The sequence below is a fragment of the Primulina huaijiensis genome, chromosome 8, assembly GCF_012295235.1.
Source record: "Primulina huaijiensis isolate GDHJ02 chromosome 8, ASM1229523v2, whole genome shotgun sequence".
In the NCBI taxonomy this organism is placed as follows: Eukaryota; Viridiplantae; Streptophyta; class Magnoliopsida; order Lamiales; family Gesneriaceae; genus Primulina; species Primulina huaijiensis.
This window is the reverse complement of record NC_133313.1, coordinates 5,490,183-5,505,571: the sequence shown is the minus strand read 5'-3', so window position 1 is coordinate 5,505,571 and position 15,389 is coordinate 5,490,183. Positions and strand designations below refer to the sequence as shown.

Genomic DNA, 15,389 nt, shown 5'->3' with positions numbered 1-15,389 from the left:
CTATTATTAATTCCTTAAATCATATAATAATTTTAACATCCAATGTCGTTATAAATAGGGACAATCTAATCTGAATAATCAGTAAATCTTTGTTTTTCTTTTCAATTGGCTTCAATCGAACTCAGCTTAAAGCCTTAACCTTCATTTTGTGTTAAATTCAAAAGTATTACATAACCTACTTCTATTCTTAAACTAGTGGAGGAATGTGCAATAACTCATGCATAATTTCTACCAACATCAATTGTTTAACCGTAAAATAATAAATTTAATATCCATTTTTTGCAACCATATCAGAATGAACGAACGAACGAATCGAAACTGCCTGGTCAGTTTGATTGAATAAAAAGTAGAAAAGTATCTTAAATAATATTTAATGTTGTAGGAACGGCTAATGGATCTGGCAGGCGAACGTGTAGATATTATTTTGGTCTATCTTTTTAAAAATTTTGATTTAAAATTTATAAACAATATATTACAAATGTATGAAAGATGAAGAAGGGAACATGTATTAATGTTCTTGAGGATGAATATTGATCGATTCTTAAAAATTTTACTCCTTGTAAGAAGGGTTTTTCACTTGATTATTCACACCTCTCCATGCATCACTCAAACTGAATATATCGTGTAAAAGTTTCTGTTTATTTAATTTCAAACATTTATTCCTGTTCACAGATCTGCATTGTAAATTTGGCAATTAGTTTTATCTTTTCTTGTGGTTTCTCTTGGTTGGCATTGGTAGTTATTTGATTCCCATATCCAGCATATTATTGCTGCTTTATTGAGAATACGGTAGAGAAATTTACGTTGAAAATATAAAGTGCATAGAATGGCCATTGGAAGTTTCCATTTTTGCATTTGATGTGAATAACAACTATTGATTTTCCCTTTTTATGACGCAGAGGACTGCCGCAGATCATATTTTGCGAGACTTGCAAAATAATCCAGAAATGTGGCTTCAAGTGGTTCACATTTTATCCAGTACTCAGAACTTGAACACCAAGTTTTTTGCCTTACAGGTCTGTGATTAACTATGCCATGGATAGTAATGAAGTCTAATATGTATCATAGTAAGATTTCTGCCTTTAACACTAACTTCTCTCTGCTTATTTCTAATTCTTTTCTTTTGTTTTTTTTATATACGTTGCTTGGTGATACTGATAAGTGAACTGATTCTTGAACAGGTTCTAGAAGGTGTTATCAAGTACAGATGGAATGCTTTACCCGCCGAACAACGAGATGGCATGAAAAACTATATTTCTGAAGTTATTGTGAAGGTGATTATGATCAATTCTTTCTGGAACAAGTTTTATGATTGTCTTTCATGTTATGTTTAAGTAATGAGGTTTTGTATGCTTAGAGTTTCACCAAGCAATGTGTTTTGTAGCTTTCAAGCGATGAGATCTCCTTTCGGCGAGAGAGGTTATATGTTAACAAACTCAACATTATATTAGTGCAGGTATTTACGTTGTATTCTTAATATGATTTCCTCTGTAATATTCAGAGTTTCTTTGAATGGATTTCCTCGTTCAACTAGGGAATCTTCCGATTAGAATTCTCTATGCGTTAACTTGGTAATTATTGTGGTATGGTTTTTCAGATTTTGAAGCATGAGTGGCCAGCCCGTTGGCGAAGCTTCATTCCTGACTTGGTTTCAGCAGCAAAAACTAGTGAGACCATTTGCGAGAATTGCATGGCCATTCTAAAAGTCAGTAATTCACAACTTTGTTTGTATTTATTTATGGACTAAATTTAGTTGACGAAAAGATTTTCTGACAGCTTCTAAGTGAAGAGGTCTTCGACTTCTCAAGGGGTGAAATGACTCAGCAAAAGATTAAAGAGTTAAAACAATCATTGAACAGGTAGCCATTTGATTCTTGGTCTAGTTATGGATTACTTCAATAGTTATAACGTTGTCGATTAGATTTTCATTGCAGGTTAGTTCAATTCTTTATATTTGTAATTGCATGGATTTCTGTTATGAGCAATCACTTGTTCATGGATTTCTGTAATTGCATGGATTTCTGTTATGAGCAATCACTTGTTCATATTTATCCATCCTTCGATGCTTATATTGAATGCGTTCATTTTAGTTTTATTGTTCTGATGTGCATTGTACTTATTTGCTATGTTTTTTTTGTGTAACTGGTTTTATTTTAAATCATTCTGTTTCTTTTCTCCTAATGTTGAGTAGTTTTATTTGTTTACAGTGAGTTCCAGCTCATTCACGAGTTATGCCTGTACGTATTGTCAGCATCTCAAAGGGCCGAACTTATCAGGGCTACCCTAGCTACATTGCATGCGTTTCTTTCGTGGATTCCACTGGGTTACATATTTGAGTCTCCACTGGTGTGCGTTCTTTCCTTTCATGTGGTTTCTTCTTAGATTGGGGGGGAGCTGTGACCTTCTGATTTGCAGAATCTTTTGTTGATTTTTTTTTGTTAAAGTCTTTTGTTGATTTGTTTGTGCTAAATTGTATTTGTTGCCCCTGTGCTTTTGCTTGGCAGCTTGAAACACTTCTTAAGTTTTTTCCCGTGCCTGTGTATCGCAATCTAACGCTTCAGTGTTTGACGGAGGTATATCGTGCTGTCACCTTTGGAATGCTAATTATGCTCTTTCCCAGTAATAATTATTGGCTGGCATGAACTGGGTTTTGCAGGTTGCTGCTCTGAGTTTTGGGGATTTTTACAACATGCAGTATGTCAAAATGTATACAATATTCTTGGTGCAACTGCAGGTATTTCTGAAATTTATGCAATATTGCGATGTTCATTTCACTAAATTTTAGGGACAGTGTGGGATTCTTGGATGAGTCTCTGAAACAATCTTTGTTTCCTTGCAGAACATCCTCCCAACAAGTACAAACTTTTTAGAGGCTTATGCGAATGGAAACACTGAGGAGCAGGTATTTTTTTGAATGATATCAAACGTCGAAGTTTGTAGTTTGTTCTTTGTTTGTCAATGCTGATATTCTGCTACTACTTTTTTTGCTCCCAGGCCTTCATTCAAAATTTGGCTTTGTTTTTCACATCATTTTACAAGGTAACTCCCTTTGTCATCTCTTACAAGGAACTAGAAGGCAATAAAAACCTTTTGACAATCGGTTGGCTACGATTGTTTTGTTGATGACATCATGTGGAAGTTGCAACTATATTTTGATATTTTTAATTTTAATTTAAAGCTTAAAACTGATTTCTCTCCTTTTTCAGGTATAATTTTTTTGTACAGGTGGAATCTTGATCTCAGTAGTGGCTTCTATATGTATTATTACGTATATGAGGTTGTTTTAAAACGGTTGTTGCATCAGTTGGACTAATTAGCGATTGACATATTAATGAGTTGATGTAGGAAGTTCTCTTTGTTGAGATTTTACCCTAGAGTATGTTACTGAATATCATGCTTAGTAGTTAGTCATACGTGGACAGTTGTTTTTTTCATCTTTAGTTCTTTCATTTTCCAGGTAAGACCTCCCATGCTTGTGCATTGTTCCAAACTATAAACCCCACTTGAATAATTCTGTGGCTAAAAGTGTTGGAACGTTGATTGTGGCCATTGGTTTCCTTCACTGAAATAACTCTCCTCTGGCTATCCTTTTTTCCTCTGATGCAGTCTCATATTCGAGTTTTAGAATCATCGCAAGAGAACATAAATGTGCTGCTAATTGGCCTCGAGTATCTAATCAATATCTCATATGTGGATGATACTGAAGTTTTTAAGGTAGACGTGTTCCATCGTCAATTTCTTTATATCCATTATTGATTTATTGTGTGCTCCAACACTACCAGGAGCTCCTAGTTTTGATCTTGATCTGTCTAGAAACAGTCAATAGGATATGATACTTGGCATTAAAGCTGTCACTACCCTAGCAGCCACCAAGGTAGTTTTTGAGGTTTATTGGCTTGCAGGTTTGTTTGGACTATTGGAACTCCTTAATTTTGGAGCTGTTTGAAGCTCATCATAATCTAGATAATCCCGCAGTGACTGCAAACATGATGGGACTACAGGTGCAATGATGTTTTACCTACTCTGTGTTCTGATAGTTTAAACCATAGAATCTAGCTGCTTTCTTTGCACCTTGGCAATATTTATGTGAATTATGTTCTCTTGATATAGTAGAGATATAGAATAGATGTTTCTCGAATTAGATTCTGACCTAAAAAATATGGGAATCTGTGTAAAGTTATGCCTTGTTAAGGCTGATTATTTTAAGGTTACTTTTTCTTGCAGTTGGTTGGTTGAAAACCCAAAAGGGAAACTTACTGGGATATGTGTCTTTATACATTTGACGATATTCCTCGGTTCTTGTTGCATGCATTTCATGGATGGTGAAAATGTGAAATCCATCTTGGAGTTAGGTCTGAAGTTTCATGGTGCATTGTGGATAACATACTGAGTTGGAATTATTTTTGTGAGCTGTGGGTAGACCTGAGTATCGTTCATTCTTTGTGTTGCCCACTTAAATAGATCCTCGTCTTTAATAAAATAGATGACTTATTCCAATTTAATTTTGTTTCTTGTTAGCCTTAGACATAAATTTGCTATATCTTGTATAGAATGAAGTCAGCAGCCCCATTTATCTTTGATTATTCCAATTTAATTTTGTTTCTTGTTAGCCTTAGACATAAATTTGCTATATCTTATATATAATGAAGTCAGCAGTCCCATTTATCTTTGATATAATTGCCTTCCCAGCATCAGTTTTTTTAAAAAGAATCTAACCGTATAATAGCGACACTGTCTGACTTGATCCTAATGTTGTATTGCACTTTGATTTTATTTTAATTTTTGCAAGTAGGCAAATTTGCTAAAACTTGTGCATCAGTATCATATCCATTTAAACTTTCAGAGGCTAAATATTTCTGGTCTATTGTTGGTTATGTTCTTTGCCCTTTTGATGGTAATATTATTTTGAAAACAAGAATTTAATGGTCCTGAGAATGGATGTATAATGGATAAAATTTAAAAATCTTACTTGTCTTTAGATAAAGAGACGCAATTAAATGATAGATTTTTTAGCATTTCCTGTATTTTTATTAAACGTGACTTTTTCCTTATACCAACTTTAACTTTATATAGATGTATACAATAGCTGCCTGATTTTTGTATTGAATAACTAGACTCCAATTCTTCCTCTTCCCGGTATGGTCGATGGACTTGGTTCGCAACTCATGCAGCGACGACAGCTGTACGCCGGACCAATGTCAAAGTTGAGACTGCTGATGATCTGCCGCATGGCAAAGCCGGAAGAGGTGCTTATAGTTGAGGATGAAAATGGAAATATAGTTCGTGAAACCATGAAAGACAATGATGTGCTTGTGCAGTACAAGGTCCTTAATCTTAAAAGCTTAAGTTCCTAAAGCACTCCATGTTTCCTTGTTTTTCAATTTGAATCTTGTGCATCGTATACTACTTCATGTTGACACGCTTGTCTAAAAACTTGCAGATTATGAGGGAAACTCTGATCTACTTGGCTCATCTTGATCACGAAGACACAGAAAAGCAGGTATTCATTTCTGCATCTATGTGAGCTTGTGGAAAGGAGATGTCTGTCCCCTATTTAATATGGTCAAATGTTTGTGCTGCTGTAAAATTCAATCAGGTTATGAAACACAATTAAAGTTGAGATACCGTTGTGACTATGAGATGCCCTTTAAGTTTAGACATGACTTATTCCCTTCTCCCCCATAATGTTTGGAATAAACTAAAGTCATTCAGAGACCAGAGTCCGAGACTAACGATTATCATGCTTTTCTGAATGTTCCGTGACAGATCATGTGAATTCTATGTGTGAGTTTTGTTATTTGATATATTTTTCTAGTATTTAGGAATTGCTATTGGGTACTGATTTCTTATTGCCACATCTGAGTCCAAGAATAATGTATAGCTTATATCATGTCTGGAAAAAAGATGTTGAAATATCTAATAAAGGAATAAATGCTCGCTACTGGATTTGTCAATTTACACCTCGTGGCTCTCTTTTAGATGATGGTTTGATTCCAATGTGAGTTTTTGGTTCCCTAACTTAACCCGCAGCCATTTTTAAAATAGAAACACCAACATTTAGGTAGTCATGATTGTCTGCTTGGACTCTGGTGCTGTTGTCACTATCAGTTTGGCTGAAGGCTTGATGTGGTGCTCTCATTTCTTGTTATTCTGTGTTTGAGTACGACCAATAATTTTAATTTGTAGTATAATTATGTTATTATTTTCGTTCTCTCCGAAGCAACTTAACTTCCTACTCCCTAGTTTTTGGATAAGTCACCTACTTCTGGTTATGTTTCCAGATGCTGAAGGCCTTTGTATTTGATTTTATGTGCTTTCGACTTCGACGAAGCTTATTTTCTGGATCTAATTTCTCTGTATAAATACAGATGCTGAAGAAATTAAGTAAACAACTGAGTGGAGAGGATTGGACCTGGAACAACCTCAATACATTATGTTGGGCAATTGGATCTATCTCTGGTTCAATGGTGGAGGAGCAGGTAGGGAATTTTTTTTATTTTTTTAATTTTCAGGGGAAATTTTATATGCATGTTATTCTTGTTTTTTACGTACTACATAATATTTGTCATCTTAGTTCCTTTATATATTTATTTCTTGTCTTAGGATGTGATTGCTAGTAATATTATGAAAGGTCTGAACCTTTCCACTGTTGTAAACAATTTATCCTTGTACATGCGGCCATTCATTGATAGCAATTTAGCATAAGGAATTAGGTGATAAGATTCATTTTTATTCATCGTGTAATCATGGTTGAGAACATGATTGCTTTAGTGTGATTCTAGTTTTATGCTTTAATTTTGAAAGGATTTGTGCGACTTTTTTACTTTTGACAGGAAAACAGGTTTCTGGTGATGGTCATTCGTGATTTGTTGAACCTTTGTGAAATTACCAAAGGAAAGGACAATAAAGCAGTCATTGCCAGTAATATAATGTAAAGATTATGGAAATATTATTTTTATCTCTTTCTTAGATATTGACAATTGTCGGTTATGGGGCTGCATGAGAACTAGTTCTGATTGATGAGCTATCTATGGTTCACTATATAAATTGTAGGCGACTTAAGAGACATTGCTAATCTAATTTGTTTTGAAACATATCCTTTTTGATTCACTTTGGTGGATGCAGGTATGTGGTTGGGCAGTACCCGAGATTTTTGAGGGCTCACTGGAAGTTCTTGAAAACTGTTGTGAACAAGTTGTTTGAATTCATGCACGAAACCCATCCTGGAGTTCAGGTTTAATCTGATCTTTGCTCATTTAAAAATTATATCAAATAATAATGCGCATATGGTAGCCGCTGGTAGGGTAGGGTACTTCTGTTTTTCCTACTTTGGTTTTCCTTCTACGTCCTGCATTTTAGCTTTGGACTTACGCCGACATGCTCCTTTATTAATTCTTCAGGTTTTTTATTGTGTTCCTGTCTACTTGTGTGTAGGACATGGCGTGTGATACATTCTTGAAAATCGTGCAGAAATGCAAACGAAAATTTGTTATTGTACAGGTCGGGCTTCTATCGATCACTTTTGCTGATGATAGGATTAGACAAACAATATCTTTGGTAGCCAACAATCTTATAACCTTGCATGCCATTTCTTTATTCCAGGTTGGAGAAAATGAACCATTTGTTTCAGAACTATTAACCACGCTTCCAACGACTATTGCAGATCTTGAGCCTCATCAGATCCATTCCTTTTATGAATCTGTAAAACCTTTTTATTTGCCACATTTTAATTTAAGGAAAGGAGAACTGCGATATTATTGATTTAAGACTATGCATTAGTTTTAAGTTTTAAGTGTCGTTTCCTTGCCACTGTAGGTGGGTCATATGATTCAAGCAGAATCGGATCCTCATAAGAGGGACGAATATTTACAGCGATTGATGGAGCTTCCTAATCAGGTAACTTCCTGCGTGTTCACCTGTTTGTAGAATAAATCCCTGTTAAAGGTCTCTGCCTTCTTACTTCCATTTTGTAATCATTACCTTCTCCACCTTCTTTCCTTTTCGTGATCATTACTTATACTATTATTAACCGGAGCTCCTGTAGAGCTTGACCTGTTGCTAATGCATTGTATTTTGCAGAAATGGGGTGAAATTATAGGGCAGGCTCGTCAGAGCGTGGATTTCCTGAAAGATCAAGATGTGATACGGGCAGTGCTTAACATATTGCAGGTATGTTTCTTTCAGAGTAAGCATGGAGTTATTCATGTATTATAACTGTTTTAACGTTGATCCTCTGTGCATTCTCGTATCTACAATGTCTGACGGTGAATGAAGATGCTGGCTATACCACATCTTATTCTTAGATGGTAGAGGGCACACATGATTTCTCTTAAAAGAGAGAACAGCTCATTCATCAATGTGGTGTCTTGAATTATTTGTGTTACTAAATACTACTCATTTCGATTCTTCTAAATTTATTGTTACATATGTACTCTGATGCGTGCTATTTTTTCCCCAGACAAATACTAGTGCTGCCAGCTCTCTTGGAACATATTTCATGTCACAGATTTCTCTAATCTTTTTGGACATGCTCAATGTGTACAGGTCTGTCTAGATTTGTTGGAATCTCTATTTAAACATTTTGTACAAGGATGTCCGCCGCGACAACTCTTTTCTTATTAAGATTTTGTTTGTGTGCTGCAGAATGTACAGTGAACTTATATCTACCAGCATCCAACAAGGAGGGCCATATGCTTCCAGGACATCCTTTGTAAAACTTCTACGGTGAGGTCCATTTTGAATCTTTGTTGGCTTTTGATATTCATGTTGACCACTTGTATTTTAACAGCTCAGTCAAGAGGGAAACATTAAAGCTCATTGAAACATTTCTTGACAAAGCTGAAGAGCAACCTCATATTGGTAAACAGTTTGTTCCTCCAATGATGGACCCCGTGCTTGGTGACTATGCCCGGAATTTACCTGATGCAAGAGAGTCGGAAGTGCTTTCTCTCTTTGCCACGATAATAAATAAGTATGCTTTAAAAAAAGAAAAATTGTGATGTTTTTCGTTTTATTTTCTGGGCCTGCTGCTCTTTTCTCATTGTTTCTTACTTTGTTTAGGTACAAAGGGGCAATGATTGAGGATGTTCCTCGCATATTTGAAGCTGTTTTCCAGTGTACTCTAGAGGTTGACGAAATACTTTTTGCTAATTAATTTAAATTACCGTGTCTCGGTTAAAAAAAAAAGCACCCGTTTGCAAAACTTTAGTTTAGGTATATATTATTTCACATCTCCCTTCAGAAATATAGATGCACATGAAATAGACGTGGGAAAGGGCAAGTGTATGTACAAGCTAATATTGCCATGCATATTGTTATTTTGTGATCGAAACTGGATTCAAGTCATCCTGAAATGATCTCCGCCTCTCTTTGTAATTCAATAAGTGTAGTATTGCTCCTCCCTAAGCCAATGTAAAGATTCAATGTTTCATAGACCTAACTTTGCCTATGTCAGCTTGCTCCGGAAATTTCCTTTCACATTTCTCTTTCATTTGTTTTCATAGATCAGAGAATGGTTTGTGGTAAGTGTGTGTCGCGACTTTTCTATGTTCAAAATTTGAACTTTTATTCTACTCTAAGTAGCTGTCTTTACTGGATTCTTCTATGGGAACTACCATATCATCTCGTGTGCTTGACTTCATTGGTTACATGACAGATGATTACAAAGAATTTTGAAGACTATCCTGAGCATAGACTAAAGTTTTTTTCGTTACTTCGGGCAATTGCTACGCATTGTTTTCTTGCTTTGATGCACTTGTCCAGTGAGGTACGTTGTCATACATAATATTCCCAATCACTTTCTTGATGAAAATCTATGACATATGATGCTGTTCCAAATATTCAGGGCTTTAAACAATCTTATTTTAAATAAATTGGACTTTTTATATCTATCTTTTAATGAATACGACATTACGATGTTTTCTGTTTTTGTTTAGCAACTAAAACTTATCATGGATTCCATCATTTGGGCCTTCCGGCATACTGAACGAAATATTGCTGAAACTGGACTCAACCTATTATTGGAGATGCTGAAAAACTTTCAGGTGTTTTTTGGTTTGTTTTTTCTGTGCGTCACACAATTCATTCTGGGCTAGGCCTTATGCTCCCTTTCATTAATTGGCAGGTTTCTGAGTTTTGTAATCAGTTCTATAGGACTTATCTTTTGACAATAGAGCAAGAAATCTTTGCTGTTTTGACTGACACCTTCCACAAGCCTGGTTTTAAATTGCATGTGCTGGTGCTGCAGCACCTGTTTAGCCTGGTAATCTTACTCTGTTTTCTATTGTTCCCTTTCCTTGTTTCTTTCTTTTTTCTTTCCCCGATAAGGATGCTGGCTGTTGCTTGGCGATCTGTTTGCCCTGACTGCCTTTGTATTCTATCTTTATATTTTTAATCACTTGGGCTTCCCTAATATTTTTGTCAATATAGGTTGAATCTGGTGTCTTGACTGAGCCTTTGTGGGATGTTGCAACTGCTCCTTATTCTTATCCTAATAATGGCATGTTCGTTCGTGAATACACAATTAAACTTTTGAGTTCATCCTTCCCTAACATGACAGCAATTGAGGTACTGGAGAAACCTGTGGGCAAGTTTGTGAACATATTTATTGTTTCACCTGTAAAATCTACTTTTTTTTGGTCTTATCAGGTAACCCAATTTGTAAATGGTCTTTTTGAGTCGAGAGCTGATCTTTCGTCGTTCAAGAACCACATAAGAGACTTCCTTGTGCAGTCGAAGGAATTTTCAGCTCAGGTAAAGTGTTGGTTATGGTGATTCATGCAATATCCACATCTTGATTTGCTCGAGTCTGCTTAGGTCTTATTTTTCTGTTTACATCAAATTTCTATTTTTCCCTAGAGTTTCTGTTGGATCTTTTAGATTGTCTGAAATTGAGAGAATGTTAACAATTCCGATTCATTTCTGAGTACTTCAGTTTGTTTTATGAGGTGGCATTGGATTATAATATTACAGATTTAGATATCTCGGGCGTTCAGGTTTTTAATGAAATCTTGTCTGTCAGCTACTCCAGTTTATGCATTGTCCCATGTCCAAAAACGGTGATCTAAAATTTAAAATGCTTAAAACAATGGTGTCCTTTTGATGAAGACGGGTGACTGTTGGTGTGAAAAAGTTTGAAAGTGATGTTCGTGATATACTTAACTTTGAACGTTCATCCCTCCCAACCTCACTTCAGTTTTATAACCCTGTACTCCATCCTATCTTTATAATACAGGACAACAAGGATCTTTATGCCGAGGAAGCTGATGCACAGAAAGAAAGGGACCGACAAAGAATGCTATCAATTCCAGGGCTGATAGCACCCAATGAGATACAAGATGAGATGGTGGGCTCGTAAGGTGCTGGCAGGACTTATTAAGCTATTTTTGTGGATTTTGAACTCTGAAATTAAGCTTTCAGCCCCTGGAGTCTACAGTTATTCTTTCAATGAAATCCCATGTGTAATTTTCCCTCGATTTTTTTTCAGAAAATTTAACTTTCTCGTGCGAAGTGGTGTGTTGCCGTGGGAGGCACACTGACTTTGTTACCGAAGAAACTATATGCTTCTGGTTGTAGAGTATTTAGATTCTACAGTAGAACTACAGTTTTTCAAGAATCTGTTTGTGGCATTGTAATTCCAAATTTCCCCCAGGCGAGACGTAGTGGCGTATCAGGATAGAACTGATGTATACAAGATTGGTGGGTGTGCGCAGAAATCCCTTTTTAGTTTATTGTTAGAACAATTTATGTAGTTTGGATCTGGGAAGTTTTTTTTTTCCTAGTGATGTTTCATATGGTCGTTTGTGGAATATTTGAATTGTTCCATTTTGTTCCTGGAAACAATGAGTGGTCTCGGAAGGTTTGCCTATTTTCTTGTTAAATTAATATTTGAATGTCTTACTAAAACAACAAATAGTTATTATGATATCCTATCGTGGAAAAGCCAGTTTGGTGCCTAAATGAACTGGAGTTGCTTGATCATTGGAATGATGCTTCATTACCTTGATTGATTCATAGATTAACATGACATTAATTTTGCAGTATTTGTTTTCCCAAATTATTAGAGATTTTTTTTTAAATTTAGATTGAAATAAAAAACGAGGTAATATATATATATATATATATATATTGAAATTGAAATAAAAAAAACGAGAAAAGATATATAATTATTGTTTAGTATCGCAAAGAAGACATGGCGTTTTCATTTGATGAATGAATGGCCAAGAAAAACTGTTTACTAAATGATGTTTGTACAATATTTTTGTGATGTGTACAAGTAAAAATTAACTTCTAAAAACAATTTTTGTGATGTGGGCACCTAGAAACTACTATAAATATGTATCAATTTGTATAAAAATAATAAAAATTAACTTTTAAAACCAAAACGATTGTTGATATCAAATTTGACCGTCCATTATGATTTAAACAAATATGACGTCATAAACAAAGAAAACTAAATAAAAAATACTGGAAATTGAAAAATAAATTCCTAACATGATTCTTATTTTCAATAAACTGTAGGAATTTACGAAATATTAACATAAAACAAAGAACATTGTTGAAATATGAAAGACAATGACTTGAACTAATGAAATCTGGAATGAAAACTATGAAAACGATTGACTAAAGCTATGAAAATTATGCAAGGAATTTGCTAGAATTTGTGTAAGATATTCTCTGTGTTTTTTCTCTGGCCGATGCCCTCCTATTCGTCACAACACTGTGCGCTTTTCCCACTCTTTCCACTACTAGACGATCTTGTCTATTATCTCTCCATGATCTCTTCCTGTTTGTACGCATTTTTATTTATCCAAATCCATTGATGGACCTCTTTATTTTTCTCTATTAATTTAAATTTGTTGTGAAAAAGTAAAAATTTAAGGTAAAAAGTAAAAATCTCAAACTCTCAAAATTATCACACTACACACTTTATAATATTTTTCTCTCAACTCAATTGTGATTTTCTTCACAAATGAGAGATCTATTTATAGAAAATCTTTACAAATAATCCAAAAATAAATTACATCATTACCTTCATCATCACACACAAATTTCAATATTCAACACCTAATTTTACCTAATTTTCAACATTCAAATATTCAACATTCAATATTCAAATATTCAATATTAAAATATTAAATTTTAACACTCCCCCTTGTGATGATGATCATAATGATTGTCTTCATTACGTGTTTTTATACTGCTTCGTTAAAAACCTTACTAGGAAAAACCCGTTGGAATAAAAACCATAGTAAGGAAAAAAGAGTGCAGTCACGTAAACTCCCCCTCATGTTGACACGAACAATTCTTCACAGATTTCGTAGATTGCGCATCCCAATATTATATATATGCTTTCTGAATATTGTCGTAGGAAGTGCCTTTGTGAAGAGATCTGATGAGTTTTCACTTGATTGTATGTGACGAACATCAATACATTTATTCTTCTCAAGCTCCTTGATGAATGTGAAGAACTTAGGAGGAATATGTTTAGTTCTGTCGCTTTTTATGTATCATTCTTTCATTTGAGCAACACATGCAGCATTATATTCATATACCATGTAATTTCCTTTTTGGTATGTTTCTTGTCTCCCCCTAACATTGGGAAGATTTCCTCATTAAAATGACAATCAGCAAAACGTGCTGTGAACACGTCGCCTGTCTGAGGTTCAAGATATCGAATGATTGATGGACTATCATAACCGATATAAATTTTAATCTTTCTTTGAGGTCCCATTTTCTTTGGTTGAGGTGGTGCAATAGGCACATACACCATACATCTAAAAATTCTCAAATGAGAAATGTCTGGTTCTTTACCAAATGCAAGCTGCAATGGGGAGTATTTATGATATGCACTTGGTCTGATGCGAATTAATGAAGCAGCATGTAAAATTGCATGTCCCCATATAGAAATAGGGAGCTTTGTTTTCATAATCATTGTTCTAGCAATCATTTGCAGACGTTTAATCAATGATTCAGCCAATCCATTCTGTGTATGTACATGAGCAACAGGATGCTCAACAATGATTCCCATAGACATACAATAATCATTGAAAGTCTGGGAAGTAAATTCACCAGCATTATCAAGTCTAATTTTCTTGATTGTATAATCGGGAAATTGATTCCTCAATTTTATTATTTGAGCAAGTAATCTTGCAAATGCAACATTTCGAGTTGACAATAAACATACATGTGACCATCTGCTGGAGGCATCAATCAATACCATAAAGTATCTGAATGGTCCACATGGTGGATGGATTGGTCCACAAATATCACCCTGAATACGTTCAAGAAACATTGGTGATTCAGTTTGGATTTTGGCTGGTGATGGTCTTATAATAAGTTTTCCAAGAGAACATGCTTTACATTGAAACTTATTATTCTGAAAGATCTTCTGGTCTTTCAATGGATGACCATGTGTATTTTCTATAATTCTTCGCATCATTGTTGAACCAGGATGTCCTAATCGATCATGCCAATTGGTTAATATTGAAGAATTATCAATTACCATGTTTGATTCAATGAGACGTATATGTGTATAATGCAATCCAGTAGGGAGCATTGGTAGTTTTTCAATCACATATTTCTTTCCTGATTTATATGTGGTAAGACACATATATTTCTCATTCCCTTCATTCATTGTTTGAGTATCATACCCATGGGAATATATATCATTAAAACTCAACAAATTTCTTTTCGATTGTGGTGAATACAAAGCATCATTGATCAAAAATTTTGTACCATTAGGTAACAAAAATCGTGCTTTACCACATCCTTTAATCAAGTCTACAGGACCTGATATTGTATTCACCATTTTTTTGTTGGTTTTAGTTCCAAGAAATATCTTTTATCTCGGAAGATACTGTGCGTTATACCACTATCAGGTATGCAAACTTCAGCTTGGTTCATAGCATTTTCCATATTTGAACTTCAAAAAATATGCAATGAAATAAAATTACTGACAATAAAATACAATACAATATAACACACTATAAAACATTATCATACGAGTGCATGAAAAAATAAAATATTTTACATATTTATTCCACCTGAAAATTGATTATTATCTGAGAAATCAATCAGAAAATCTCCAGCATCAAAATGACTTGAACCACTCAAAGGTTCACTGTGTTCAGTAAAGTTGGTATCCTTTTCTTTCCCCTTTATTGATTATTTATAAAGTTTACAAAGGTGCTAAGGGGCTCGACAAATACGAGACCAATGTCCTGGAGTACCACATCTGAAACAAGAACTTTCAAATCTTTTTGAGTGATTCTCATTAACACTCATATTCTCTTGATGCCTTTTCGGTGGATGTTTTGGGACGCTCTTTTGAGATGATTTATAGAAATAACTATCTCGATTATTTTCAAAACCACGGCCGCGTCCACGAC

General features: G+C 34.7%; 1 protein-coding gene across 2 annotated transcripts; it reads left to right on the top strand.

Annotated features, from left to right (window-relative positions):
* Positions 1-873: 873 nt before the first annotated feature.
* Positions 874-11,862, top strand: LOC140982271 (protein EXPORTIN 1A-like). Of its 2 annotated transcripts, XM_073448731.1 has the most exons (32): positions 874-1,016; positions 1,182-1,274; positions 1,385-1,456; positions 1,598-1,705; positions 1,777-1,859; positions 2,208-2,346; positions 2,505-2,573; positions 2,657-2,734; positions 2,840-2,902; positions 2,995-3,039; positions 3,607-3,714; positions 3,903-4,001; positions 5,115-5,324; positions 5,441-5,500; positions 6,369-6,479; positions 6,834-6,931; positions 7,126-7,234; positions 7,435-7,500; positions 7,603-7,701; positions 7,816-7,896; positions 8,080-8,169; positions 8,459-8,544; positions 8,644-8,724; positions 8,789-8,971; positions 9,061-9,127; positions 9,656-9,766; positions 9,936-10,043; positions 10,124-10,261; positions 10,429-10,566; positions 10,648-10,752; positions 11,234-11,357; positions 11,486-11,862. In XM_073448731.1, exons 1-31 carry the CDS (start codon positions 891-893, stop codon positions 11,354-11,356), a joined length of 3,147 nt encoding a protein of 1,048 aa, XP_073304832.1. In that variant the 5' UTR covers positions 874-890; the 3' UTR covers position 11,357; positions 11,486-11,862. The 2 variants fall into 2 exon arrangements, with proteins under 2 accessions (XP_073304832.1, XP_073304831.1); XM_073448730.1 differs by having other exon boundaries at positions 11,234-11,862.
* The last annotated feature ends 3,527 nt before the right edge of the window (positions 11,863-15,389 follow it).

Bases quoted from the DNA above. Each gene is read 5' to 3' on its own strand.
- LOC140982271 (XM_073448731.1), top strand. From the start codon at position 891: ATGACGCAGAGGACTGCCGCAGATCATATTTTGCGAGACTTGCAAAAT. The intron at 5,501-6,368 runs GTATTCATTTCT...GTATAAATACAG, and splicing joins ACGAAGACACAGAAAAGCAG to ATGCTGAAGAAATTAAGTAA. The intron at 8,170-8,458 runs GTATGTTTCTTT...TTTTTTCCCCAG, and splicing joins CAGTGCTTAACATATTGCAG to ACAAATACTAGTGCTGCCAG.